Source organism: Halictus rubicundus, chromosome 2, assembly GCF_050948215.1.
Source record: "Halictus rubicundus isolate RS-2024b chromosome 2, iyHalRubi1_principal, whole genome shotgun sequence".
NCBI classification, from domain to species: domain Eukaryota; kingdom Metazoa; phylum Arthropoda; class Insecta; order Hymenoptera; family Halictidae; genus Halictus; species Halictus rubicundus.
The window spans coordinates 23814973-23840609 of NC_135150.1; the positions used below are offsets into that span (position 1 = coordinate 23814973).

General features: G+C 41.3%; 6 protein-coding genes across 8 annotated transcripts in view; 3 read left to right on the forward strand and 3 right to left on the reverse strand.

The window, feature by feature from the left end:
- The window catches only part of Pka-r2 (cAMP-dependent protein kinase type II regulatory subunit), a 36221-nt gene extending 23312 nt beyond the window's left edge, over positions 1–12909 (reverse strand). The window contains exons 1-2 of one of the 2 annotated variants that reach the window (XM_076806083.1): positions 11912–12909; positions 11300–11391 (exon numbers count right to left, since the gene is read on the reverse strand). In XM_076806083.1, the coding sequence (XP_076662198.1) occupies positions 11300–11391; positions 11912–12128 (309 nt within the window). In that variant the 5' untranslated portion in view covers positions 12129–12909. Of the gene's footprint in view, positions 1–11299; positions 11392–11640; positions 11879–11911 lie in introns of those variants that run through there. The other variant, XM_076806084.1, reaches the window with a different exon arrangement.
- Positions 12910–13380: 471 nt separating this feature from the next.
- On the forward strand, positions 13381–17277 carry Pop1 (POP1 ribonuclease P/MRP subunit). Of its 2 annotated transcripts, none has more exons than XM_076806098.1 (4): positions 13381–14218; positions 14290–15618; positions 15825–16721; positions 17146–17277. In XM_076806098.1, exons 1-4 carry the CDS (start codon positions 14095–14097, stop codon positions 17148–17150), a joined length of 2355 nt encoding a protein of 784 aa, XP_076662213.1. In that variant the 5' UTR covers positions 13381–14094; the 3' UTR covers positions 17151–17277. The 2 variants fall into 2 exon arrangements, with proteins under 2 accessions (XP_076662213.1, XP_076662212.1); XM_076806097.1 differs by lacking the exon at positions 17146–17277 and adding an exon at positions 16991–17139 and having other exon boundaries at positions 15825–16960.
- Positions 17180–18811, forward strand: LOC143365695 (carbonyl reductase [NADPH] 1). The gene is made up of 4 exons (XM_076806102.1): positions 17180–17328; positions 17424–17684; positions 17760–17998; positions 18378–18811. Exons 1-4 carry the CDS (start codon positions 17311–17313, stop codon positions 18688–18690), a joined length of 831 nt encoding a protein of 276 aa, XP_076662217.1. The 5' UTR covers positions 17180–17310; the 3' UTR covers positions 18691–18811.
- A 61-nt stretch (positions 18812–18872) lies between these two features.
- LOC143365696 (U6 snRNA-associated Sm-like protein LSm2) lies at positions 18873–19711 on the reverse strand. Its single transcript, XM_076806103.1, has 4 exons — positions 19402–19711; positions 19256–19323; positions 19083–19173; positions 18873–19013 (listed from the first exon to the last, which is right to left on the reverse strand). The coding sequence occupies exons 1-4, from the start codon at positions 19402–19404 to the stop codon at positions 18888–18890; spliced, it is 288 nt and encodes a 95-aa protein (XP_076662218.1). The 5' UTR covers positions 19405–19711; the 3' UTR covers positions 18873–18887.
- A 425-nt stretch (positions 19712–20136) lies between these two features.
- Positions 20137–23354, forward strand: Abp1 (Actin binding protein 1). Its single transcript, XM_076806100.1, has 5 exons — positions 20137–20478; positions 20912–21080; positions 21308–21540; positions 21608–21785; positions 22017–23354. The coding sequence occupies exons 1-5, from the start codon at positions 20396–20398 to the stop codon at positions 22800–22802; spliced, it is 1449 nt and encodes a 482-aa protein (XP_076662215.1). The 5' UTR covers positions 20137–20395; the 3' UTR covers positions 22803–23354.
- Positions 23355–23479: 125 nt separating this feature from the next.
- Clp (cleavage and polyadenylation specificity factor subunit 4) lies at positions 23480–25210 on the reverse strand. The gene is made up of 4 exons (XM_076806101.1): positions 24830–25210; positions 24380–24583; positions 24040–24229; positions 23480–23958 (listed from the first exon to the last, which is right to left on the reverse strand). Exons 1-4 carry the CDS (start codon positions 24930–24932, stop codon positions 23595–23597), a joined length of 861 nt encoding a protein of 286 aa, XP_076662216.1. The 5' UTR covers positions 24933–25210; the 3' UTR covers positions 23480–23594.
- Between the last annotated feature and the right edge of the window lie 427 nt (positions 25211–25637).

Below are 25637 nucleotides of genomic sequence, written 5' to 3' on the forward strand. Positions count from 1 at the left end.
AAGCGTTGAACAAAAAATGTTATTCCTTTTCTCCGACTTGTTTCTGCATGTTGAATCACCACCATTTCTACCACGATTCCGGGAACACACTGTATATTAACACTTGGTTCACGGAGCACTAAAAGTGACTATTTTGTATTACTTTATAAAAATGAGAAAAATTTTAGCCATTCTTTCTTAATAGCATATATCCAAAGAAATAAATGTGTTGAATAATTCCACATGGATGAATCTTTAGAATCTTAATAATTCTAAATTAAAAATATCAGGAGCTTTACGGAGCACTAAAAGCGACTATTTTATATTAGTTTATAAGAATAACAAGAATGTGCTGCCCAAATTCTTCGCCATTTTTCTTTAATAACATTTACCCAAAGAAATAAATGTGTTGAATAATTCCACATGGATGAATTTTTAGAATCTTAATAATTCTAAATTAAAAATATCAGGAGCTTTACGGAGCATTAAAAGTGAATATTTTAGATTAGTTTATAAGAATAACAAGAATGTGCTGCCCAAATTCTTCGCCATTTTTCTTTAATAACATTTACCCAAAGAAATAAATGTGTTGAATAATTCCACATGGATGAATCTTTAGAATCTTAATAATTCTAAATTAAAAATATCAGGAGCTTTACGGAGCATTAAAAGTGAATATTTTACATTACTTTATAAAAATAATAAGAATGTGCTTCCCAAATTTTTAGCCATTTTCTTTTAATAGCATATACCCAAAGAAGTAAATTTGTTGAATAATTCTTCATGGATGTATCTTTAGAATTTTGATAATTCTAAATTGAAAATATTAGGACCCGTCGTTTAACCCTTTGCACTCGAAGCTGTTTTAACTCCGAAACCAAGGTATTTTTTGACCTGAAATATTTCCATTGTTTTCCATATAAATGCATAAAATCCGTAGTCGAATGATCGAAGTTGAACTCTCGATGAATGGGAATTCCGGAGAGTGGTCTCGGTGTACAGTGCTTATCACTAAACCTACCGACGCTTCCTGTATACCTGTTCCTACCGTGCGTGGTCAAAATGACCGGTCCTTAAAAAAGTTATTGTTAATACATTAAACGTAGATAATGGTCAATTTGTTGCTGAATGAATTAGTAGATGAACAACTTCCATAAAATGACGATACAAATTTATTTTCATATATAATTTCAATTATACAAAAAATACTGCGATGCTCTGCCCTCGATTTACAAAATTGTACTGCGTCGTCCATCGTTGCGGTTTGGATGCATTTGCCATGAAACAGTATTAGCAACCAGGCACCTGCGTAACATGATAGCGTCTCATTCAAATGAAGTGGCTCTTTTATTTTTAGTTGGCCATGCCACTGTTCCTTTATACTGATTGTTTAGGTTTAGAAGAGTAAATACCATATTATCTCGTGCGGTCAAATCGGCCGGCCGCGGTAAGTAGGACAAGATACAAGATACAAGATTGGAAAGAAAGTAAAACGAGAAATAAATACTGAAAAATACATTGTACAGTGAATTCTCGTTACGAGTCAGTTCCGCCGTTCCGGTGACTGACTCTTAGACGGAATCCGAGGTTGTCGCCGAGCGTCGCATTTGAAATACACAGGGCACGCTGGAAACCTAAGAGTCATATCCGTCTACAAGTCAGAAAAACCTATGACTACTAAGCGATAGTGACAAGAAGACTTAGAAAATGTCTTTCTCCGATACAAAGTTGCACGTAGCCCTCGAGCTTCGCCCCCTCGCCGCGGTGGTGTGGGTAGTTCCACTGACTCCAAATTGTAAGGTTGGCACTGACTCGTAACGAGAATTCGCTGTATACATACTTTAAGAAAAGTCGTAAAGATAAATAGCGATGCGGTAATGTTGTATGTACGAAATTGTACGCAGAAGTTTGAAAAGGTCAATTTGACAGGCCGTGGTAGGTATAGCGTTAAGGGTTGAAGAGAGTACGTCCGCGAGAACTGTGCGAGTTCGACGAGGGTCTCGATCGAAGTGAAACGATCCTTCTCTCGCGATCGTTTCGTCTATTTGTCGGCCTCCTGCGAGAACACCTGCCGCCGGTTTACGGGCGAGTACGCGCTTCTTCTTCGCTGACCTAGTACGCGTTCCCGTTCTCGGAACTAGCGTCTCAATTGATCCATCTGCATCCTAATCGCGCGATAACGCCGAACCCGCTTCGTAATTAACATTCTCAGCCCTGCGGAAACAAGTCCGCACGGAGAGCTTGTCGTTCGCCGACTTTCAGCCAGGTAACTTCGACACGTGCGGCACGGAAACTTCGAGGCGCAGGATAATTAATAACGCGCCGGTTCTTGCTTAATTGCTCCAATTAGTATCGGCGTAGCGGCTACAAAAAAATCAGGCACTCCGACGTAGACCGTCCCGGTTTTTCTCGAAACTCCTGCGCGCGTCGACCGTGCGAGCGCGTTCTGCCGATGGCATAAATATCGTTGTCCTCGCGATTGCTATAGCAAACGTGTCTTCTCGAATTTAGAATTCGTGGCTGAACATTTGGTACATTTTTCGATGGCCATCAAGCGTGTTAAAATCGAACCACCGCATAATAAGTGCACAATGATCGAACCGATCCTAAATTGCAACTTAAAACCTGACGGAAAGACAAAAGGGGCCTCTTCGTGAAATGGAAACCTGAAGGGTCGAATGAAGTGAATAGAAAAGGGAGAAAGAGCACGATTTTTAACGGAAACGGAAAGAGGCGTTTGAGCGTGTAGAAGGTCAAGAATGGATTCGCCGGCTCGATTATGGTTTTTACCCCCACAGCAATTGCTCGAAATAGCCAGCCCGTGTCGGAATGCGATTCTACGTAATTTCGTATCATTTCCCGTCCTCTCGTGGCTCCGGCGAGGTTATCGGTTGCTATATTCGGTAGAATTTATTTAGTAGAATCAATCGTAACCGCGCGGCCGGTGTACGTTTCCGGAGAGCGGAGCGTAAAAATGGCCACCGCGATGTTCAAACGGGGCACGCGGTCGCATAAACTTTTCACGTCGGTTTTTACGAGCGTGTCTGCCACTGCAATGGGTCCCACATGCTCCGGAGAGACAGTCCTAACGCCTGTGTTCGTACTTTTCATGGTACACATACGCCTACGAGAATACGCTCATCGACGTCACGTGTCTTTTTTCGCGAGCCCTGGCGCGGTCTGAGACGGAATTTTAAATTCTGGGGGTAGACTGCGGATTCTACGCATTTATACTGTATTGTGGCCAGACTGCGGATCTTTATGCATTTATGGGGAAAAGGGAACGGCCGAATACGAAACTGTGAAGACAACAGAAGAATTGAGTCGGAATGTTATTCTCGACTTAGAAAACTATTCGGAGAGGATATTTTCTTTCCCTCGTTTCTTACAATTGACTTGGACAATTTTTGCTTTGCGCGAAGATCCGCAGTCTAATTATGGTCTTTTGTTTTTCTACTTGCTTCTAAGAGAGACCGCAGCAGAGACAACGCAAATGGAGACTTCGCAACCACCCCATATGATAACCCTCGGGGATCGATAATGTTTTCCCTGTAATATATTCTTCCGATTTCATCCGGCAAAGAGGCTACAGACCACCCTGTAGATTTAACCCTTTCAATTCGTGCCACTTGTTCCAGGCCGCAGTTTAAAATTTCTCTAACAATTTTTATCGTTTCAAATATGCGAATCTTAGGATAAGAGAAGAACGTTTCAATCGAATCAATAATAACTTCAAAGCAGTTTTAGTAATCTTTTGTTTTTGCCACTTGCTTCTAAAAAAGAACGCAACAGGGTTAACGAGCATGAAGACGTCACAACCGCCCCATACCAGATACCCATCAGATCAATAATGTTTTCCCCGTAACATTTTCCTCCAATTTCTCCCTGTAACGGGACTCTATCTTGCAACTAATGGGCCACCTTGTAGATTTAACCCTTTCAATTCGTGCCATTTGTTCCAGGCCACGGTTGAAATTTTTTTTAGCCATTTTTACCGATTTAAACAATGATTCGTCTCTTAGTGTATCAGTGGGAAAAAAACGTATGTTTCAAACCAGTCCATAATAAATTCTGAAGTCTCCTGCTTTTCAGCTTGCTTGTGAAAAGGAACATAGCAGAGTTCGAATGGAGACTTCGCAACCACCCCATACGATACCCATCAGATCAATAACGTTTTCGCCGTAACATTTTCCTCCAATTTCACCGATAACAGGCCTGTATCCTGCAACGCCTGGACCACCCAGTAGATTTAACCCTTTCGACTCGCACCAACGGTTCCAGGCCACCCTGTAGGTGTCCGATCAAACGTGTGACCGGACAATGCAATCGCGAAGCCAATTTTTAAGCTGCTTGGGTAAAGGGGTGAATTAACCCTCGATCGGTCACGCGGCATCTGCAAAGCCATTTTCAACTTTCCCGAGAATTTTTATCGTTTCAAATGGATCTACGTCTATTAGAGTACAACAGAAAAACGATTGTTCCAATCTGTAATAACAGCAATTTTATTGAACTTTTTTCCTTATCTACTAGCTTCCAAAAAACAACGCAACAAAATTAACACTAGAACGACCAAAATGGGGGATATCAGATTTTTTCTTTTACAATTCGTGAAGTTATAGAAATCTTCTATAGTATATTTCTTTATTGGAGTACACGTTGCCATAAAAATCCTATGAAATCTCAATTCGATCCTGTTATTAATACAAAGGAATATACGTCAGTCTCGTTTAGGGTCGTCTAGGGTAGTTCTAGTGTTAAACCGATGGAGACTTCGCAACCACCCCATACGATACCCGTCAGATCAATAACGTTTTCCCCGTAACATTTTCCTCCAATTTCACCGGTAACAGGCCTGTATCCTGCAACGCCTGGACCACCCAGTAGATTTAACCCTTTCGACTCGCACCAACGGTTCCAGGCCATCCTGTAGGTGTTCGATCAAACGTGTGACCGAACATTGCAGCCGCAGCGCTAATCTTTAGGCTACGTGGGACGAACGCGAGACGCGAAGATCTAGGAGCTATTTTTTTTTCCTCTCCTCCGTCAGGTAGTGATCAAGGTCGCCGATGTTCCCTCAAGTGGAACCGATGTGTCTCCTTCGCATATGATTAGTAGTGCATACACTCCGGAATATAATACAACTCGCTCGACCTGGTGAATCGTACCGGTGACCTTGATCACGTTCGGGCGCAAAAACCATGACCGCCCCGAATAGATCCCTGTTGCTTCCACGTTGCCTCGTGACGCGTTCGAACGATTGGATTGTACGAGATGAACCTTGCGGATTTTCGAGGGACTGTCGAGCAGAAAATTGAAAGTGAAAGTGACCCGTCGAAACGGAGGGTTTCGAAGTTTTTAATAGCAGATAACTGAACATTCGACTAATAGTTTACCGACCCTCGTCACTTCTGCGAACTCCAGACTTTCTTCTTTTGCGGGCTCCCCTCAAATTTCGAACGCCTTTCAGTTAAAAGCCAATAATGCTTAAGCTGTGCTACTTTGTTGGAAATAAATAACGGAAGTATACAAATATATTTAATTCGTGGTCGAACGATTAGTTACAGAGCAACACTGATTTAAACTATCGTATTATTTTCAAACGAATAAAATGTTCAATATTACTAAGAATTTTTATTTCGCCTAAACATCTGCAGTTGTAGTTGTGCAGCCGATTGCCAATAGAAAGGTTAAATAAAAAGAGTTCATTTATGCGTCTTTTGCAACTATAGGTGACTATGTTTAGGACCATTCGCAGCTTTATTTGTCTATTCTTTTAACCCTTTGCGCTAGACCGTCCCCTAAAAATGACTATGTATTATAATTCAAAACAATTCCTACATTATTAGATGTGTCTCTGTACTAAATAAATTCCCAAGCTTGCAAGCAAATAGATTCAGCATCATATGGACAAAATGGAGAAGGTCATGCGAAATTATTTTACATCAGATCAAACGTCCGAATTCTAGAGCAAAAATAGCTTAAAGCGCAAATGGTTAATATTTTTTAAGAGTTAAAGGAGGGTTAATATAAAATTAATATAAGATTAAACGACGATTTTAATAATGTGGACAAGATATAAGATACAAGATTGAAAAAATAGTAAAACGAGAAATAAATACTGAAAAATACATTGTTCGAGTGAATTCTCGTTACGAGTCAGTTGCGCCGTTCTGTTCACTGACTCTTAGACGAAATCTGAGGTTGTCTCCGTTTCCAGCACGCTGGAAACCTAAGAGTCATATCCGTCTACAAGTCATAAAAACCTATGACTACTAAGCGATAGTGACAAGAAGACTTAGAAAATGTCTTTCTCCGATAAAAAAAGTCGCACGTAGCTTCAGAGACGGCTCACGAGCTTCACCCCTTCACCGCGATGGTGTGGGTAGACTCCAAATTGTAAGGTTGGCACTGACTCGTAACGAGAATTCACTGTATACATACTTTAAGAAAAGTCGTAAAGATAAATAGCGTTATGAGAATGTTGCATGTACGAAATTGTACGCATAAGTTTGAAAAGGTCAATTTGGCCGGCCGTGGTAAGTTTAGTGTTAAAGGAAAATTATTCAATTAAAAAAAAAAAAAAATAAAAATATTTCTTTGATCCACAGGATGGAAAAAGATAATACGTAAATCCGCGGGTAGAAATGGTGTTAAAGCGCCGCAAGAAACCGTGATTTCCCGTGAAGATCCGCTGACTAATAACGATCGGATGACAGTTGTTTCTAATGGGCCGCCTTATAGGTTGTCCGTCGGTGTTCCGATCAGTTTTAACGGTTCAGGTTCCCGATAATCGTGATCGTCGCTGTCTTTTGAAATGCTTTCGAGCAGTTACCATCCCGATCCGAACACCGAGGCCTGCGTCTCTCCCCCCTCCTCGCAAAGTCTCTCGCCCTCTCTCTCTCTCTCAGTCGCGCGCGCGCGTTCTTTCTTTCCGTCTCTGTCCCGCTCATTCACGAACAGGCTCACGTGCGCGTGTGTATACGTCCTATACATATGTAAGTCACGTCGGTACCAGGTTATCGAACACGCGCTCTGACGTCACAAAGGTACATCGCTCGCATCGCCGAGCAAAGTAAATCATCCCGTTTCGTCACCCGCGCAGCCTGAATACGCCGGTGTCTCGATAGGGAAGGATATAAAAAAAATGTATAATAAATAAAAAAAAAAAGAAAAACAAAATAGAAGAAGCCGCCGGCGAGAATAAAGGAAATAAAACCGGAGACGCCCGGACACTCGGACCGCGACACAGTGAGCGTATGACGCGGTGGAAACGTTGTTTAAACAAAATTATTTATAGGGCAAACGTGCCTCGTTTCGACCCCTGAACGGCAGTCAGTCTTCTTGAAAATTGATTGCTTGAAAATAAAAAAATGTCTATTAACAAACTCTTTTACATCTCAATGAACACGATGGTCGGTCTGTTCCTCATTCTAAATGTGCAGCTTCGTGTCCTCGTATAAAACGTTTAGAAGATCGCATATTAATAATAACAACGCTTAAGATGGCTGCTCGATGTGGCTTGGTTTACGTCGACGTCGAACACAGTTTTGTGTTGCACTCTTTCTAACAGTACTTGTTTCTTGGCGGCCGTATAATTAAATAATTATTTATATTGGAAACTGTTTTGTCCACTGATATTTTTTGTTAATGACATTGTAATCCCTCCCCGCCCCCTGCAGTAATAAAGTTACCAAATAAAGAGTGCAATGTTTGTACGTTCAAAAAATAGTCAGAAATGTATTCCACCGCAGTCGCATAATCGTTCCCTTCCCAGATTGACACGCAGTCCGCGTAATTTCCATAATTCAGCATAATAATTGTTTATAGTGTCAGATAATTTATGAAAACTAAATAGATTCTAGTTATAAATGCGATATCGAATTGATCAGAAGGACAATTGTAGAATTCTAACGAGGAGGCGGTGTCGGAAATAACAATGGAGTTTCGCCTAACGAGCCTCCATGTCTTAGAAAACTGAGCATTTTCTTCCGTTAATAAACGTAAAAAAGGATTCCAAGTTCGAATCCACGCTTGCTTATTTCATCTTCTCATATACACATTCTTTCACTGATAACCGATTGTTAATCGGTTACCACAACAATACTCATATCAACGTAAACGTGACATATTAATACGAAGTATTAAAATAAAGTACGTGAAGTACGAATCAGCATAAAAGTGGCGCACGAAGAGCGAATTCGCAATCTGCGTTCGAACGAGCAGAATCTAGCGTCCGTAAATAAACAAAAGGTACGACTGTTATTAATAACGAGATGAAAAAGAGGAGAGCCTTGAATGAGCAAGAACGTGTTAAATTAATCCTAACGTGATTACGTTCTTTTCAATACCAGACATGTTTATCCTTTCAACTAAATATCTCCCTTTATAAAATTCGAAACGTTCTCCCCTCGTTCCCCTGCACACCAAATATCACACTTTCGAAAATTACGAAACGATCTCCGGTAGATAATGTGTAGACTGCGGATTTTAAAAGTGAATAGTAGAAATTTGAAACGGTAGAAAGATTACTGTGTGAGTGGCAAGTTACTGTGCCTATATTAGCTATACTTATTTTTAAAGCAAAATGAATATTAAAAAGGAGATATATAACACATACATATTAATGAAAGAAATTTAATATCTCTTTTTTAATATTCATTACGCTTTAAAAACGAGTATACATAATCAATACCGGGCACGGTAATTAGCACCCCCCACAGTAATTGGCTCTCGGAGGACGGGAATTTGCAATTTTTACTTTGCATGAAAATCCGCCGTCTAATAACGCGTTAATCATCTTCGTAACATATTAATATTTCAGCGTCGCGTCGATATGCCGCCAAGGGACAGGTTAAATTGGAAAAAAAAAACGAGGGACCGACGAGGGTTAAAAAATAGCAAGCGCTCCGCGAGCGCCGGGCAGGACGTTTTCTTGTAAACACGCTCCTTTATGATTCCGAACCGCGGGAGAAAAACTTTGAACTCATTTTTCCCAGAAACGGAGACCACGGCAGCAACAGAGCGCCATTAGGGCTTTTCGGTACTGGCTATGTGTACGAGATTTAGATACAGCTCTCCTTTCCCTCCCCGTTCTCTCTCTCACTCTCTCTCTCGCTATAGTATGCGCGGCACGCGGCCATTCGACGAACGTTCGTCCGCCGATCAACTTTCGAGCTTTCGGAGAGGTTACGTACGCTCGCGAAGCCGCGTGCGTTCTCGAGCCGAGCCGATCGGCCGTGTTATTATTCCAACGAGTCATAAAGCATCCATATTTAGCCTTTGTACACATGTACACACGTACACACGTACACACGTACACGCGCGCCGGCCGTGTACCACCGCGATGTAATCGTGTGTGAAACACGTTAACCCTATCCTTGCCGTATTCCAATGTACCGGAATAAAGGGTTTTTCGGTCCCTTCGACAGATTTACCGCGAAGGCAGAGTCTTCTGTCCTTAACCCGTTCTACAGGGACGAGTTAACTCGACGCGAGATCCGCGGTATCTCAGGCCCTTTCCACAGCCGCCATAATCGCTCCCAGCGCTGGCTACACTCGTTTGTTAAGATTACAACGACTTTGATCGAGTCTTCCCATAAATCGTGCTATTTTTCATTGCGCCTCGCGCATGTGAACGTCCATTGGCTGTGCTTCTGTAGAAAATGGTCTCTAGATCCTCAAAAACCTCCTGGTTAGTCTAGATAGTCTGAGTCAGTGTCTAAGTAGTCCAAGTCAGTGCATAAGTAATTTAAGTTGCTGCCTAGATAGTCTAAGTCAACGTCTAAACGATCTAAGTCAGTATCTAAGTGTCTAAGTCAGTACCTAGGTAGTCGAAGTCAGTGCCTAGGTAGTCTAAGTTCGTGTCTAGGTAATTCAAGTTAGTGCTTAGTAGTCTAAGTCAATGTCTAAATAATCTAAGTCAGTATCTAAGTGTCTCAGTCAGTGCCTAGGTAGTCGAACTCAGTGTCTAGGTAGTCTAAGTTTGTGTCTAGGTAATTCAAGCTAGTCTTTAATAGTCTAAGTCAATGTCTAAATAATCTAAGTCAGTATCTAAGTGTCTCAGTCAGTACCTAAGTAGTCGAAGTCAGTGCCTAGGTAGTCTAAGTTCGTGTCTAGGTAATTCAAGTTAGTGCTTAGTAGTCTAAGTCAATGTCTAAATAATCTAAGTCAGTATCTATGTGTCTAAGTCAGTGCCTAGATGGTCTAAGTCAGTGTCTAGGTATTCTAAGTTAGTGCTTAGGTAGTTTAAATTGGTACTTAATAGTCCAAGTCAATTTCTAATTGGTCTAGGTTATTACCTAGGTAGTCCAAGTTAGTATCTAAGTGGTCCAGGTTGTCGATTAACGTAGTGTGTTGGAACCATTTAAAAAGAGATTTTCAACCGAAAAAGCCTTGGAGAATGAGTGCTAAAAAATCGGTTTAACGTGTGGATCGAAACGGTACACAACACAGTCGAACGAAAAGAAAATACGTTTCCAACGGAATCATTTCCAACGCTTCCCCGAGAGCAGCGTCGATCCTCCTACCAAACACAATCTAAATAGCTACATCCCGTTTTCCGAAAGGAGCCGCCTGAAATATCCCCGCGTTCATAATAGCTATCCATTCCGCGCCTATGTTGCCAATCTAAAATAATAAAATTGCGGTCGACAGCTATTATAACTATGAGCGTATTTCAGGTGTCCTCTTTCGAAACACAGGCCATAATAATTGCGACCAGCTGCGAGAAAATTATTATTTAAATAGGACGCGATTAAGATCGTGATTAAAAGCCCGCCAATTCGCGGCGGACTGTAAATTGGATGCCTGTCCTGCGTCGAAAGGGTTAACCCTTTGAGAATGAATGTCGCCATATTGGGCGCGAACTCTCGCGTATCTGCCGTCGTAAACGATTCAAGTAAGAAAACATCGGTACACACTCGTCCCCGGCGAACAGTGTGCTACTAAAAAAATTCGCCAAGGGATCACTCGTGTTCCAAAGATCGGTAAAAATCGTCGACACTTCCGATGTATCTTCGTTTCCTATCCACGGTGCAGTTGACCACCGTGAAGCTGCATGTGCGAGGACGACTTAACTCGTCGCTCAACAGGTTCAACGAGACGTTCTCCAGTGTCCGGTAAGAATCGTTGCCGATCGATCGTCGATTCGATAGGAGCGCGCCCTCCGCGTCTACAGCGTTGATCCTCGTGCGACGCGATCGAGGATCGAGATCGAGACGCGGTCGACGGAAAACCGGCGGTTGTCGGGGAAAAGATCGACCGTCGACAAAGAAAGAAAGAAACAAACAAGAAAACGATCGAGAGCGATGAATCGACGTACCTTTGCCCCGTCGTCCTCTTCATCTTCCTCGGGATTGTAAGCCTCCGTGAAGACACTTTTCCTCCTCGTTGCGAACCTTCCGATCGGTGGTTCTGTAACGTAAGAGACAACCTTGATCATTCGCACGAAAACGATCGGTCCCGTTCCGTGTCGAATAATCGAGCGAACTTTAGAGAAAAAGAAGAGAAAAAAAATAGAAACACATACACACACGGCTCGGTATCGCGAAATAAATCGGAGCGGGTCAGCCGTGTGGATCGCGAGGTTTCGGATCGAAACGCTTCTCTCCGATCGTGGCGGAAGAGAAGGGCAAAAAAAGAAAAAAGGAAGTGAAATCGTACCGATATCCATTGGTGGCCGCGCACGAAAATTTTTCAGCGGAAAACCGCGTTCGGTACGGACGACACCGGTCGGGTTACACAAAGCGGTTACTGGTCGCCTCGGAGAGAGAGAGGAGTCTCAGATTTCTAAATCGAAACGGTACCGCGAACGGCGCGCTTCGGACTGACCGACGTGAGAGCGGCCAGGTTATACGTATCGGTCGGTTGCGGGACGTCTACTGGACGCGATGGGAAGTTGCATCCCGAATGAACATTTTCTTCACCCGCTCACCTTCATCGACGGACTCGTCCGGCGTAGACGTGCAGGTCTGCGCAGTGGGATATATCAACTGAGTATGCCGTGACTCTCGTAACTGCGTGAAAAAGCCCACGGCATAGTCGACAATGTCCACTGGTTGTTCGAACAGGTAGCTGATCGTGAACTCGATCAGAATGTCCCGAAACTCGTCCGACACCGCGAAATTTTCGGCGGTCCGTTGACAGCTCATCTTGTCCACCTTTTATCTCTCTCCCTTTTTGTGTGTATGTGTGTACGTGTGCGTGTGTGTATGTGTGTCGCACCTCGAGAAAACGAAACCGCGCACGTTAACGGATGCACACGCTACAATGGCATACGCCGGTAACGGACTGGCCGAACGACGAGTCCCAACCTGGTCCCCGTTATCACTGCGCGACAAATGTTAACGCGACAGCTCTTTTTCTCTGTCGCTCTCTCTCTCTCTTGCTCTCACTCTATATAGATATATATATATATATAGTTATATATATGCGTGTATGCGACTCTTGTCAGAAAAACGAGCACGAATATTCCTACTATCGCACGTACTACTCTGCTCTAGCGAGGCCAGGAGAACGTAAGCCCCACGCGTTCCGCCCACTTTCGCGCTGGGCCACACTCTCGTCGCAGCTCTCGAACGCTATCCGATCTCGCTGAACCGCCTTCGCCCCTTTCGTCACCAACTTTCAACGATTTTTTTTCCTATCCGACACTACATGAAGCTGCGCGCAACATACGTCGGGCCAACACCGAGGGATGCGACTCGGTCGCAAAGATGGCGACGATTTTCACGGCGCGGGTCTTGACATTAGGCAGACGGATCCCGCTCTGGACATTTAACTCGCTATCTCCAGGCAAATTGAGCATCATCGACGGCCCCGAATATATAGATCGTAGACCAATAGTGAACACTGCGGGATAGACGCATCCGCTTTGTTGCACTCGCGACGTTATCGCGTTGATATGCACGGTCACGGCTCGGCCAATGGTACTCTCGTATTTTACTGCAATCCTCCCGATGCCGTTCCTCTTATTGGTTCGAAAACGTTTCTATGGCAACGCGCACCGCATATCTTATCTTACGAATCTATTCGTTCGGAATACGTGCGATTCGCGGAGAAACGCGAATTTTGCAACACGCTTTTCTAGGAAAGAGAGTAATAACAATTTCGAATAATATTTGAAAAGTGTCCAACTCGATCCTCAAGGCTGCTTCTCATCGCACTGCGCCCGGCCCTCTGTCGGTGCTCCCCGAAACCAATTTCGAGCGATTTGCTAACGGTGATGGGACATTGGACGGTTTTTCTCGCGCATACGTAACGATTTTAGCTACAATAGGGTACCTCGGTCACCCCGCATAATTTCGGAAAATTTGTTATGATTTGAAAAATGAATGTATAACATGTGTATGTGTATATATATTAAAATTTAATATATATGTACACATAATATATAAATATATAATAATTATTTATGTATGTATAATACAACCCACTCTGTTCCTTTATTTTAGGGATAAGGAAGGGTAGGACACTAAAATAACTTTAAACAAAATATATAATAACAAAATTAAATATTTTACTTGACAGAAGCAATTAAAGAGTATCAGCATTTGCTGTTAAGATAAGGCAAACTGCCAAATAAATATTGAGAAGAAGCTATAGTCACAATTTAAAGATATCTTCTTCCAACCAAGAATTTTCTTTGTAGCTCCTCCAATATTAACTGTAATTATACAATTAAATATTAATAATAACTTACCTAAAATTCATAGCGCCTACGCTTTCCCGCCAATAATAGTTCCCCAGTCCTCACTACTATCTCCACAATATAGATACGTTACTGCTTTTCGACGCGCATGCACGAAAAAAACTGTCCAATCTCCCATCACCGTTTGGAAACAGGAGGCTGTTCTATATGGAATTATATATTCATGCCTTTAGTAAATCACAACACGTGCACCTCGCAGGTCGTCGATTATTGTAATCGATCTACTAGCAATACATGAAATGATTTCTGGTCTGCACGTCTCACGATCGTTTAATTAGTTATTGCAAGTATCTGTCAGCAGAATTTCAATTTTACTTTATTTCACGATATCCGTGTACGAAGAACAACGAGCGCAGAAATTTCAGGTTATCTCAGTGTAAACAAAGATTTAAAATAACTTATCGAACATGGCGGGAAAGGAGCAGTTCGATGAATTTTTGGGCGGGTCTGAAAAATTGCCGAACGAAGTTCACATTCTGAAGCTGGTTTCTTCGAGAGCTAGCGAAATTGCTGCAATGACACATTCTATAGGTAGGTCACGTGATATCTTGTTTCCGGCAGTATTTACATTGAATTATTCTTCTTTTCGAATTTTATTACAGAAAATAATCAACAAACGAAACTCGTGTTTCAAAAACTGCCCGTCTACATGCGCAGGCGTGTGATGTCGCACAATGTGAAGCGATTACCGCGCCGATTGCGGGAAGCGCATTTGAATCAGATGACGAAATCCGGTTTGCCGCCAAAAACCAAAAGGCCGTCCCGCAGGTATCGCAGGCGACCGCGCAATTTGCTTTCGGAGTACAATCGAAGACAACGGAACAAAGTTTGGCTGGAGACCCACATCTGGCACGCTAAACGCTTTCACATGGTGGAAAAATGGGGCTACAGGATCGCGAGCCACGCGAACGACAGATGCTTCAAGGCGAATTATCGCGCAGTTGCGAAACATTGTCTGATGCAGGATATCTCGTACTACACGTGTGTAGAAATACGCGGGCCTGAGGAATCTCTGAAAGAAACCTTAAAGGACCATTGTAATCCGTCCGAGTTAACGTTTGCCGCAAAAGTCTTCATTTCCGGTACCCGGGAAGGCACTCTAATGTTTTTTAAAAGAAATGGCTACCCCCAATTCCCGATTGGTCACGTTCACTTCCTGTGGCGGCCGAGTAGCAATTCGAATTCGAAAACGATCTGGATTTGGGTGCACCCATCGTTTTTCGATGATTTTTTTAATGAAATCGTATCCAGTTTCGATTTTAAGTTGAATGATGCAGAGCCTGCGAGTAGTCAAACTATTAAATTCAGTTCGTACAAAAATGATCAAAATTGTAAAATGATCGTGCACAAAAATACGTTGAACAGATTTCGCTTTTTCGGTCCGCTAACGTTAAGAGTACTAACGGAGACATTACGATTGCCAAATGTCAATGAAAAATTTTGTTCTGCGAGTACGATCGAAGTTGAAGAAAACAGAATGGAGTGTGATGAGCATAGTCAAGATAATCAATTATGGCATAAAAAGTATTATAGTAGTGAGGAAAATTTAGAAACTCTGAAACTTCAGAAACAGTTGTGGGAGCTGTTAAAAACACTGAAATCGTCTAGTCAACTGCCACCGAATATTGTTCTTGGATTTACAGTCTTAGATCCGAGATTTTACCTGCCTGAGAAAAGAACAAAGCCACGATCTAATGTCACGAAAATGATGGAATTAATGCCGGTTCCGCCTACAAATGCTAATTCCACTCCACTTTGGGATGAAGAAATACGGCGTAAAGTTACTAACACATGCGTAACAATTGGCACCATTAACAAGCTCAGGAGCAAATGTTTAGTCCCCGGTGTGAGCAACGACAAACATTTTAATGAGGATATCATGGCCAAAATTCCAATACTTTTAATTCAAAAACCAGGAGTTGGTAATACAGGTATATTCGTCTGCATACAACAACATCGGTAGACTGCGGATCTTTATGCAAAATAAAAATTTTATAAAGATAAAAATAATATATTGACATTCTTAAATTGTCTCTCAAAATTGCGCCAATTCATTTTTTCCATAAATGCATAAAATCCACAGTCCAATCATCAGATATTATAGAAGGTTTTGAGATTAATATAATTACGTTTACAGGTTTAAGTTCTGCCATAGACATAGTTTTACCAGCAGGTTGGGCAATGCCATTCTGGCTGGCTTGTATATTCCGCTGTGTAAGAGTAGGTGCACTCAGGGAATCGAGATCTATCGCGTTCGAGTATCAAAATGTAAAATCGCCGGATACCAATGATCCAGACACGCCTGCTTATGCGAGGGAAGCATCGAGTACTAAAAAAGAATTAATAGAGAAATATTTGCGCTACCCACCAAACAGACGCGTGAATTTTGCAAAGTTCCGAATTGTTACCCCTTTCTGTTGCGAATGGAGAATTCTGATGAAAGAGTGGACCAGTGTCGAAGACTTCTTCGTATTACGAAATCGTAAACTATTGCAATTGTTACAAGATAATTTAGCCGCTGAAGAAAATAACAGAAGCAGACCGAATAAATCGCAGAGAACCAAATCAAGTTCCGATTTCGAAAATTCCTTTGATAATAGAAATTGTTTAATCCGCGTCAAAGTGTCCCTGTTGAAGAAGGGATGTCCTAAAAGATTCGCGATAATATGTTTGCCGACAGCTGAAGATATAAAGAAGTATAAAAACAATAGAAACTGGTCAGGACCTGTGGAAAAGCTGTATTCTGATCCAAACGAAGCTACCAGGAAAAGACTAAGGAAAAACCATTTAGCGCTTTTGAAACGTTTAAAAAAGCAGAGGATACGACATAGAAAAGCATTAGGCGATAAACTGAGGCAAATGTTGAACAATGATTTGCAAATCTTAGATTACGAAAACAGGAGAAAGAATTTATTAGAAGCAAGTCGTGAGGCTGTCCACAAGCAATCTGAAAAGATGTCACAGCTGTACCTTTCAGATTGTACCGTTGTAAGATGTTCGTGTGATAGAGAGGTCATGGGATACGTAACAACAGGTGATTTTTCCTTTGCACAGGCAAAAGGCATAGGTTTAGGATACACAACGTTGAATTCATTGCTCGAATTGATGAATAAAAAATATCCCTTTGTCCTGGTCAGAAATACACAAACGAGACAGTATAGAATTGCTAAATTGGAGGTGATCATTTAGAAAATAAGAATAATGCTTTTTCATGTTTTCATAAATAGCAATTTGTTATATACAACGATTTATAATTGAATTGTGAAATATGTAGTACTGTTAAAATAGATAGATAGAATAAAGTAGATAGATACTGTTGAAATATGTAGTAATATATTTTTTAAAATCATTAGATATTATTTAATGTGTAAATAAACCTTATAAAATAAAAAAAAACGTACGAGTATCAGTCGTAGTGATTGACATGATAAGTCTTGGTAAATGTTGTGAAACCACAGCGTGACGAAGGACGAAAAAAAGTGATGGCAAACGTATATAAGTTCGAGAACCACCGGCGGCTGAATCATTCATTAGTGCTCTGGAGTGGGTTATACGACGCAGTATCAGAGCTATTTACGATCAATCCTCTTCTTTTCGAATAAACTTTCATAACAGACGTAGAAATGACGCGTGTAGCTGTTGTAAGTATATTAAGAATTTCAGGTTGTATAATAAATATATATATATATATATTATTTAAACTTGCAATTATTGACTCATAAAATTGAATATTCAGGTAACCGGTGGGAATAAAGGAATTGGTTATGCCATTGTGAAGGGACTTTGCAAACAATTCGATGGAATTGTTTATTTAACAGCCCGGGATGTCACTCGCGGACAAGACGCAGTAAAAGAATTGGAAAAAGAGGGTTTGAAGCCGAAGTTTCATCAGCTGGACATTACTGATGAAAACAGTATTAGTAGTTTCCGCGATTATTTGCAAAAGACACATCAAGGACTCGATATCTTAGTAAACAATGCTGCTATTGCATTCAAGGTAATCTAACACAAATATTTTCCATACAATGTTTCGTAAAAGTATTTTATCTACAATATATTTTTTAATATACAGGTAGCTGCAACAGAATCATTTGCCGAGCAAGCCCAAGAAACGTTGAAAGTGAATTACTTTAGTTTAAGGAAAGTATGTAGCATACTTTATCCATTATTGAAACCTCACGCACGAGTGGTGCATGTTTCAAGTTCTGCTGGCCGTTTGTCATTGATTCCTGGTGAATCGTTGAAAAAACGCTTGTCCGATCCAAACCTTACTGAAGAAGAATTGGACAGCCTTATGCGTGATTTTGTAGAGTAAGTTGAGTTATTGTAGGAGCAATTAACTTGTGACATTTTTTGTGAGAGCGAGTCTCGTGATACGTGTAAACAGCTCTGGGATAGCAGCCAGCAAGTAAGACTCACTTGCAATAGTTGTTATCAGAGAACGAAACGATATACTTATCATATTTACAAACTAGTGTACGTATGCACTTCTGCAAGTTGCTTTCGCAAGAAAATGTTGTAAGTTCGACCCCCTCGAAGCTAACTGTAATGCTTGCAAAATGTTTGGAAAAAATAATTCCTTCAGAACACGGCTTACGCCCGAAAGTCTTAACAGCGAGAACTGTATAATGTTAGGTCGTGAAAGCCTCGAATCTCTGATTAAGTGAATAAATATTTCGTTAACTTTCAGAGCTGCAAAGGCAGGCGATCATTTGGAAAAGGGTTGGGCCAATTCCACTTACGTCGTCAGCAAAGTTGGAGTGTCTGCTCTAGCCAGAATCCATCAAGCTATGTTTGATTCTGATTCAAGAGAGGATCTTGTTGTGAATTCTGTGCACCCTGGCTATGTTGACACTGATATGTCCAGCCACAAAGGACCTTTGAAACCGGACGAAGGTGCTGTAGCTCCTATCTATTCTGCATTGCTACCAGAAAACACAGACATCAAGGGCAAATACATCTGGTACGATAAATCACTGGTGGAATGGACAAAGGACGCATGAATGCACAATCGTAATCCCTTGTTCTAAATGAGAGGTACACATGTATTATGCAACATGATGCAACATATTTTGTACACAATAAAAAATTATGTATTTTGGTATAATATGTAAATTCAATTTACATAGTTTTTTGTTTTTATTTATTTCCTTAATAATAAATAAATCAATGATTTCTTTAAACCTAAGGACTCCATGAGCTATCTAGCTTGAACTGCTGCCTCTTTGCGAGCAGCATCCTGTAGTAACTGGGTATCCACTTCGTCTCCTGGTAATTGTACGTAACGTACCACTGATCCACGGATGAAACAATTTTTTACTGACAACTGAAACAAAATATTTTGTGTTGCGACAGATTTTTTAATTGCGTTTTAACAATTGCAGGAGTTACAAACCATGTGAGGATATTTGTCCGGATCGGTCACGCTTATGTCTGTTAGTTTTATGTTCAGGTACTGATCAACGGAGTGTAAAGTGCCACAAATGCTAAAACACAAACATCTAAATCAGTTTCATGAAGATTACTTGTGGAGGTAACACATGGGACGTTTATTATTTTCTAAATTACCTGAGATCATTTTTTAATTCTACAACGACGTCCTTGCCGACGAGGGATTTAAAAAATGAGTAGAACAACTGCAAAAATATTTCGAGGTTACTTAATCTATTAAGAAAACAAAGGTTAACCCGCCAAAACGGCAAAAGTAAACTCACCATTCTTGTTCAATGAAAGCGTTCAATATCTATGGGATACCTTCCGATCGTATTATTTAAACAACATAATGCGAATAGGAATCGTATTTAAAGATTACGATATTAACTACCGGCAAAAAGTCACTGTAATGACAATTTGTTTGTAAATGTCACTGCGCACGTTGCCGAATAAGTTTGTCTACCAATGAATGCTAATGTTAAGACGCCTCTCGACTGTTCTGTATAACTTCGACTTGAAAATTATGTCATTCATGTACATAATAAAACGCTGTACGATTACGGACAAAATTATGAACAACGGTAATATGCGGTGAAAACGCAATTTAATAATTCTATGCTCTATAAAACATTTCTTTCGTATTAAACATTCATTCGTTAATGTTGCTCCTGTTGATTGGATGCGTCCACCGGTTCTTGCAACGCCACCAATCGTTCTTTGCACGCAGGAAAGAGAACGCAGGAAATCTCCCTTATCGTTTACTTGTTCGAAATACAGTAGAGAGGAGTGGATAATATTCGATCTTAACTCTCATTGGTCAGCGACTTGTTATTGCGGCGGTGCTGCCTCGAAACCGGTGACAAGGAATCAACTTTATCCAATCTTGAACTTTATTCTTATCTAAGCAACGAATTGGTGGGGGTAAAAACGCGACGTTACAGAGACCATCTCGCTTAGACGATAAGGAGCGTTTACCGTGCCATCAAGGTTGGCTTTTCAATAAACTTTTGTTAAAAGCTATTTTCGTGTGCGATCGATCTTGTACAGATTTGTAACAGTAAAACAGAAGTTTGTTTAATTATTTACGGAATGGTTGAGACTCGTCGCTTGTACAGGAAGATCGCCGCTTCGCGGTTGGTAACAGAAGGGCGTTGACATTTAATCAGAAAGGCGAAACAAGAAGATACGTTTGTGACATTAATTCGCCAGTAGCAACCTGATCGGATTCGCCGGATTCGCCGTTGCACTCGGTCTCCTATGTATTAATCGGGAAACATGTCAATTAATTTAACGAAAAATAAAGACGCCTTGGCGGCCGCCTGGCACAGCGTAGTCGACGATAAATCGTCTACTGACTGGTAGGCTTGCATCTATCATCCTTCACTCATATATTCTCGTTCCCGGCTATGCACTAACGTCACGCAACGAACGCGTTTGTTCAATTAAATCCCCGAAGTAAATAGCATCTCTATATTTAGACGCTACACTTTTTACCGCATAGCTCTTCTATAAATAGCGCTGGGCGCACAATTATCACCTACTGTCATAAAGCTCATGTTTTCTAGGTTTCCGTGTACGCAACGAGTTATCGTGCAATTTATCCGGAATAAAGAATGGATGCTCCTTTTTCAATCAATCGGAACGTTACGTTTTTAAATTTGTTTCGATCGATATTGGCTTTTGCTATGAACTTTAGAAACAATTCATGATTTGCTTTGTACCATTATGGTTGCATTTTGTTTTCTTCTGCTTTTGTTTCTTAAATGTAATGTTAATGCAAATCTTAAACAGGGCTGTATTTGGATATGAAGGACAAACTAACAATTTAAAGGTTGTCGGAACTGGGAGTGGTGGATTGGAGGAGATGATTGACCGTTTAGACAGTAGTCATATCATGTATGCCTTTTGTCGAGTGATAGACACTAAGACAAGCCTGCCAAAATGTCTGTTGATCAATTGGGTAAGGATCCGATAGTACTGAACTGTATATGTTTACAGTAGGACATAAAGCGTTAATTAGAAATCTGGATACTCGGGTATTTAGATTCAAGTTCAGTTCACGTTATATCAAATTCGGATAGGATCATGAGTATTCATATCTGGTTTTCCATACCTACATAGCAAGAGTTCTAGTTCATGATATATATTTAAACTTGTATTTTTGACTTACGATTGTATTTGTTTCAGCAAGGGGAAGGCGCTCCCATAGTGAGAAAGGGGACATGTGCAAATCATATTAGAGACGTAGAAAAATTACTAAAAGGTGCTCATATAACAATTACAGCTCGTTCTGAGGACGATGTGGAAGTAGACTCTATTATGGAGAAACTGGCCAGAGCAACTGCATCCGCGTATAAATTTAATGAGCCCAGAGGGGAGAACGAAGGGAATGCGGGGCCAGTTGGTACCACATATCGAAGGTGCGGCTCGCATTGTCTTCACAAAGTCACGAGTCATTTATCATTAAGAGAACGATGCATTTTACAGAGTGATCCCCGAGCAAGAGATTAACGCGATCGAGCGTGATCAATTCTGGCAGAAAGAAGAATTGGAGGAAAAGAAGAGACTGGAGCAGGAACGTATCAAGTCTGAGAAAGAACGATTGCGGCTCGAAGAGGAAGTTAGGAAGAGGGAGGAGAAGGAAGCAATGCTTAGAGAACAGCAGGTAAGCGTTGGGTGAACCTGGAGAACATCAGTACCTACCCTCCGATTTCGATGATTTTTGGATATGTTAATCTACCTAACCCAGACCTAGCGTTGTAGAAGTGTGTGAGAACCCGAAAATGAATTTTATTCGGGATGGGTTCCGAGAATATTCGAGACTCCGACTCGTTTTGATGTTCATTCGATGTTCGACATCGAAAGCTTTCCTAACGCGATTTCAATGTTGTCGCAGGTCACTGCGAAAGAGAACTCAATAGCGCGGCAAAAGTTGGCAGAACAACGGGCGGAGGAAGCGTACAACAAGTGCAATCGGGTAGCGCCGAGTCAGTACTATAACAGCGAGGTCGACGACCAGCATAAATCGCGAAGCGAAGAGCTGCGGCTGCAAAGGAGTAAAGAGACACAAGAATTAATTGCTCAAAGAACGATAAACGCGCGAGCTGTGTTCGAGCAGAACTCGGCCGCCGGTCAAATGAAGTCTACCTCGGTGCAACAGCAATATGTACAAAAGAGTAGTCACGTGGAAGCGGCTAAGAAGGCGCTGGAAGAGAGTCAGCAGAAGGAGACACCTCACACTAATGCACAGGAAGAAATAAAGACTGAAGTGAACAAAACACACGACACGGAGGAAACAGCCGCGGCGGATTCTGCTGCGAGCATACCGGAAACGGAAAGGGAAACGGAAACGCAGCCTGTAGCGTCCGAAACGAGCGAGCCGCAAGAAGAAGTCGAACAGCCATCGGCGACAAAAGAGGCGGTCACCGAAGAGAACGAGTTGTACAGTCAAATAGACAACCAGTACATGTATTTTGATATCAACAACGAAGGAATGATAGCGAGGGCCTTGTACGACTATCAAGCAGTCGATGGCACGGAGATCACTTTCGATCCCGGTGATATTATCACGCACATAGAGACCATCGATGAAGGATGGTGGCAGGGTCTCGGACCCGGTGGAATCTTCGGGCTCTTCCCTGCGAATTACGTCGAAGTTATCAAATACGACGAACCACGATAAGGAACAGCTTGCGAACATAGAACATCTTTTCTTTCGGTTGAAAATGAAACAGTACTTGCTTTTTTGCATACAAAATGTGATTCAGATTTTAATTCTTTTTTTTAGCAACTTCGTACTATTTTTCTGATAAGTGAACACGCCGTTTCGAGGATATAGGTACATCGGGGTACTCTAAAAGATAAACGAATAGCACGTACACGTTTACAATGAGAGAACAGTAATTACGTTTTAAATATTTGATGCACGCTCATTAACGCAGCAATTTCGTATTTCTAACGATAATTGCAGAAACAAGATTTTAAACTTTGATAGTCTTACAATGCCAATACATATACAAATGGCGAAGTACGTCTTCCCATGTTTACCGTCACGTCGAAAATTGAATTAGCCGTAAAAAAATATGTCTTTATAACATCCTCTGTCGGAGACCGACGCAATGGTAAAAAATAGTATATTTAATAACTTAGCGGACACCCTTTAAATACATTTACAAAGTACATATTTAGGAACATGTTTAATTCTCTAAATAAATACTTAAATTTGTTATAGTAATCCCCGTGTGGTGTTCTAGCTTCAGTGCAATGATCCCCAGTATGTTAAGTAATTTTTGTTCGATCCTTTATTTATTTGATTTTATACTCGGGTGCTGGAATATATGTACTAATAAACGATCTCAGTTTGGTTGTATTAAACTTACTTTACTATGCGATATAGAAATTTTTACAGGTAAGTGATCTTACTGAAATAAAATAGAATCACAATATCAACGTTGTACAAATAAAATAAGTGAAGTCATCTGCGGTAATTTTGATTTTGATTGCCACCTCCGCTGCCTCCCGCGTGACTTAAGAATGCCAAATGGCCTTTCGGACATTTGTTGGCGTAGTGACCTTTCGTTCCACATTTGTAACAGGTGACCTCTTCCAAAGGTTTTTGTGGTCCTCGCGGAGGTGGTCCGTTGTGCATGTTCATATGATGTGTCGCATGAGAATTGCCTTCTATTTCTTGTCTTACTTGAGCTTCTCTTACGTCCGGTGGCATTTTGTTACAGTAAATAGCTTTGTGGCCACCTTCCCCGCAGAAGTGGCATGTAATCATTACTTTCTTCCCTTCTTTTGGCTGCATGTCTTGCACAGCTGGCAATTCGAATCTCGGACTAAAAGTATCAGAAAGCAATGCATGAGTTTTATGCCGATGGAGCTAGATGACAAGCTGAACCGAACAATGATGAACTTACTGCATGAATTTACAGTTTGGTCCATCGGGACAAAAGCCAGCTAAGTAAGCCATACAAAGGACTCGTCTCACATGTCTGTGTCTACATAGTGGACCGTGCCTACAGAATCCACGATCGTACCAGGGACAATCTCTGACTTTAGTTTCTGGGTCGATGTGCAAGAATGGGCATTCCTTATTGTGACAGGCATCTAACAATTCATAATTGATTTAAACACACCTATACCGGGAAAACTTAACAACGTCAGAGAAAGGAAAGCATTTGGTATCTCTTGAAGACACGGCTGTTGGAAGATTGTCGGTACCTTTGAAAATAATAATGAATGGCATAATACACTTACTAAACCTAGAATAGAAGTAACATTCTGGCATTTTCGTCATGTCATACTCGTGTAAAAATTCACACTGATCGCCCTTTTTACAGAGTCCTCTTAACCAATGTTTACAAACGATCGTGCGGTCTCCTCGGACGTGCCTAAACGGGCAAGAAGCTCCTTTTATGCAGGTGCCTCTCGGATAAAACTGACATACCGCAGCGGTGGATTCTATAAATAATAGTAAGATAACAATTAGATAAATCGAAGGAACGACAACCGAGCACCGTAGGCGTGAAATTAAAAAGATCGAGGATATTGTTTACAGTTCGGAACGTGACAAAGTGAAATTTATTGAATTTTATTCGACGATACATGGAAATTAGACAAGTTTAGCGTGCTCCTGTTACATTCGTTCCGTTTGTTTCCCGTTGTATAACCTAAAGGGAGAGACCTCGCTTTATGACAATTACGTACTGTCCATTCCAGTAAATGGTAAAGGAAGTGCCCCATACTGTTCGTCGAGAGCAACTTCGATGTCGAAGCGCATGTGATCCACGTTCGCGACTATGCACTCCATTATTATTTCAAATCTTGCAACAATCACAGTCAAGTTTACTCGTCCGCCGCCTACACATCAACTAAACACTTGTTCGTTTGCTACCACAGCGGTTTACACTGAAATTTTTATTCCTCGATACGAATACACATCTCCCGTTTATTTCCATCGACTCTCCATTCAGAAATATGATTTATTTACACTGTTAATTGGTTAAATGAAACAATCAAAACTTCAATTTTCTGTACACATTCTCCTCCGCGTGTGCTGATAATACTGCGGACGTTATTGCACCTCACATTGGCAGACAATATTTTTCGAACGCCATCTTGCGGCGATGCTTGAAAATACGAAAATAAAAACATTTGAATGTCCCGGTAACACCGACGAGAGATGAAAATCTCTCGTCGGTGCCCAGGTTCTGTTCCATGCTAAAAGCTGCCTAGGTTCTGTTCCATGCTAAAAAGGCGATGTCGCAAAAGTGAGAAAGCCGAATTCACGGGCGTGAGCACTGTCATATCCTCTCTGACTCGACCTCCAGATGCCCCTAATGATCCCACGTATCGGCCCCTATCATCGGATTGCCGTATGGTTTTTTAGAAAAGAGTCTGCCAGCGGACACAGAAATTCTATAGCTATTCAGCGGTGGAAGGCACGAACTAAACCACGTTTGAATTGAAAGGAATATATAACTCATGAATCTGGGCATATTAGTGAGAATCGTGT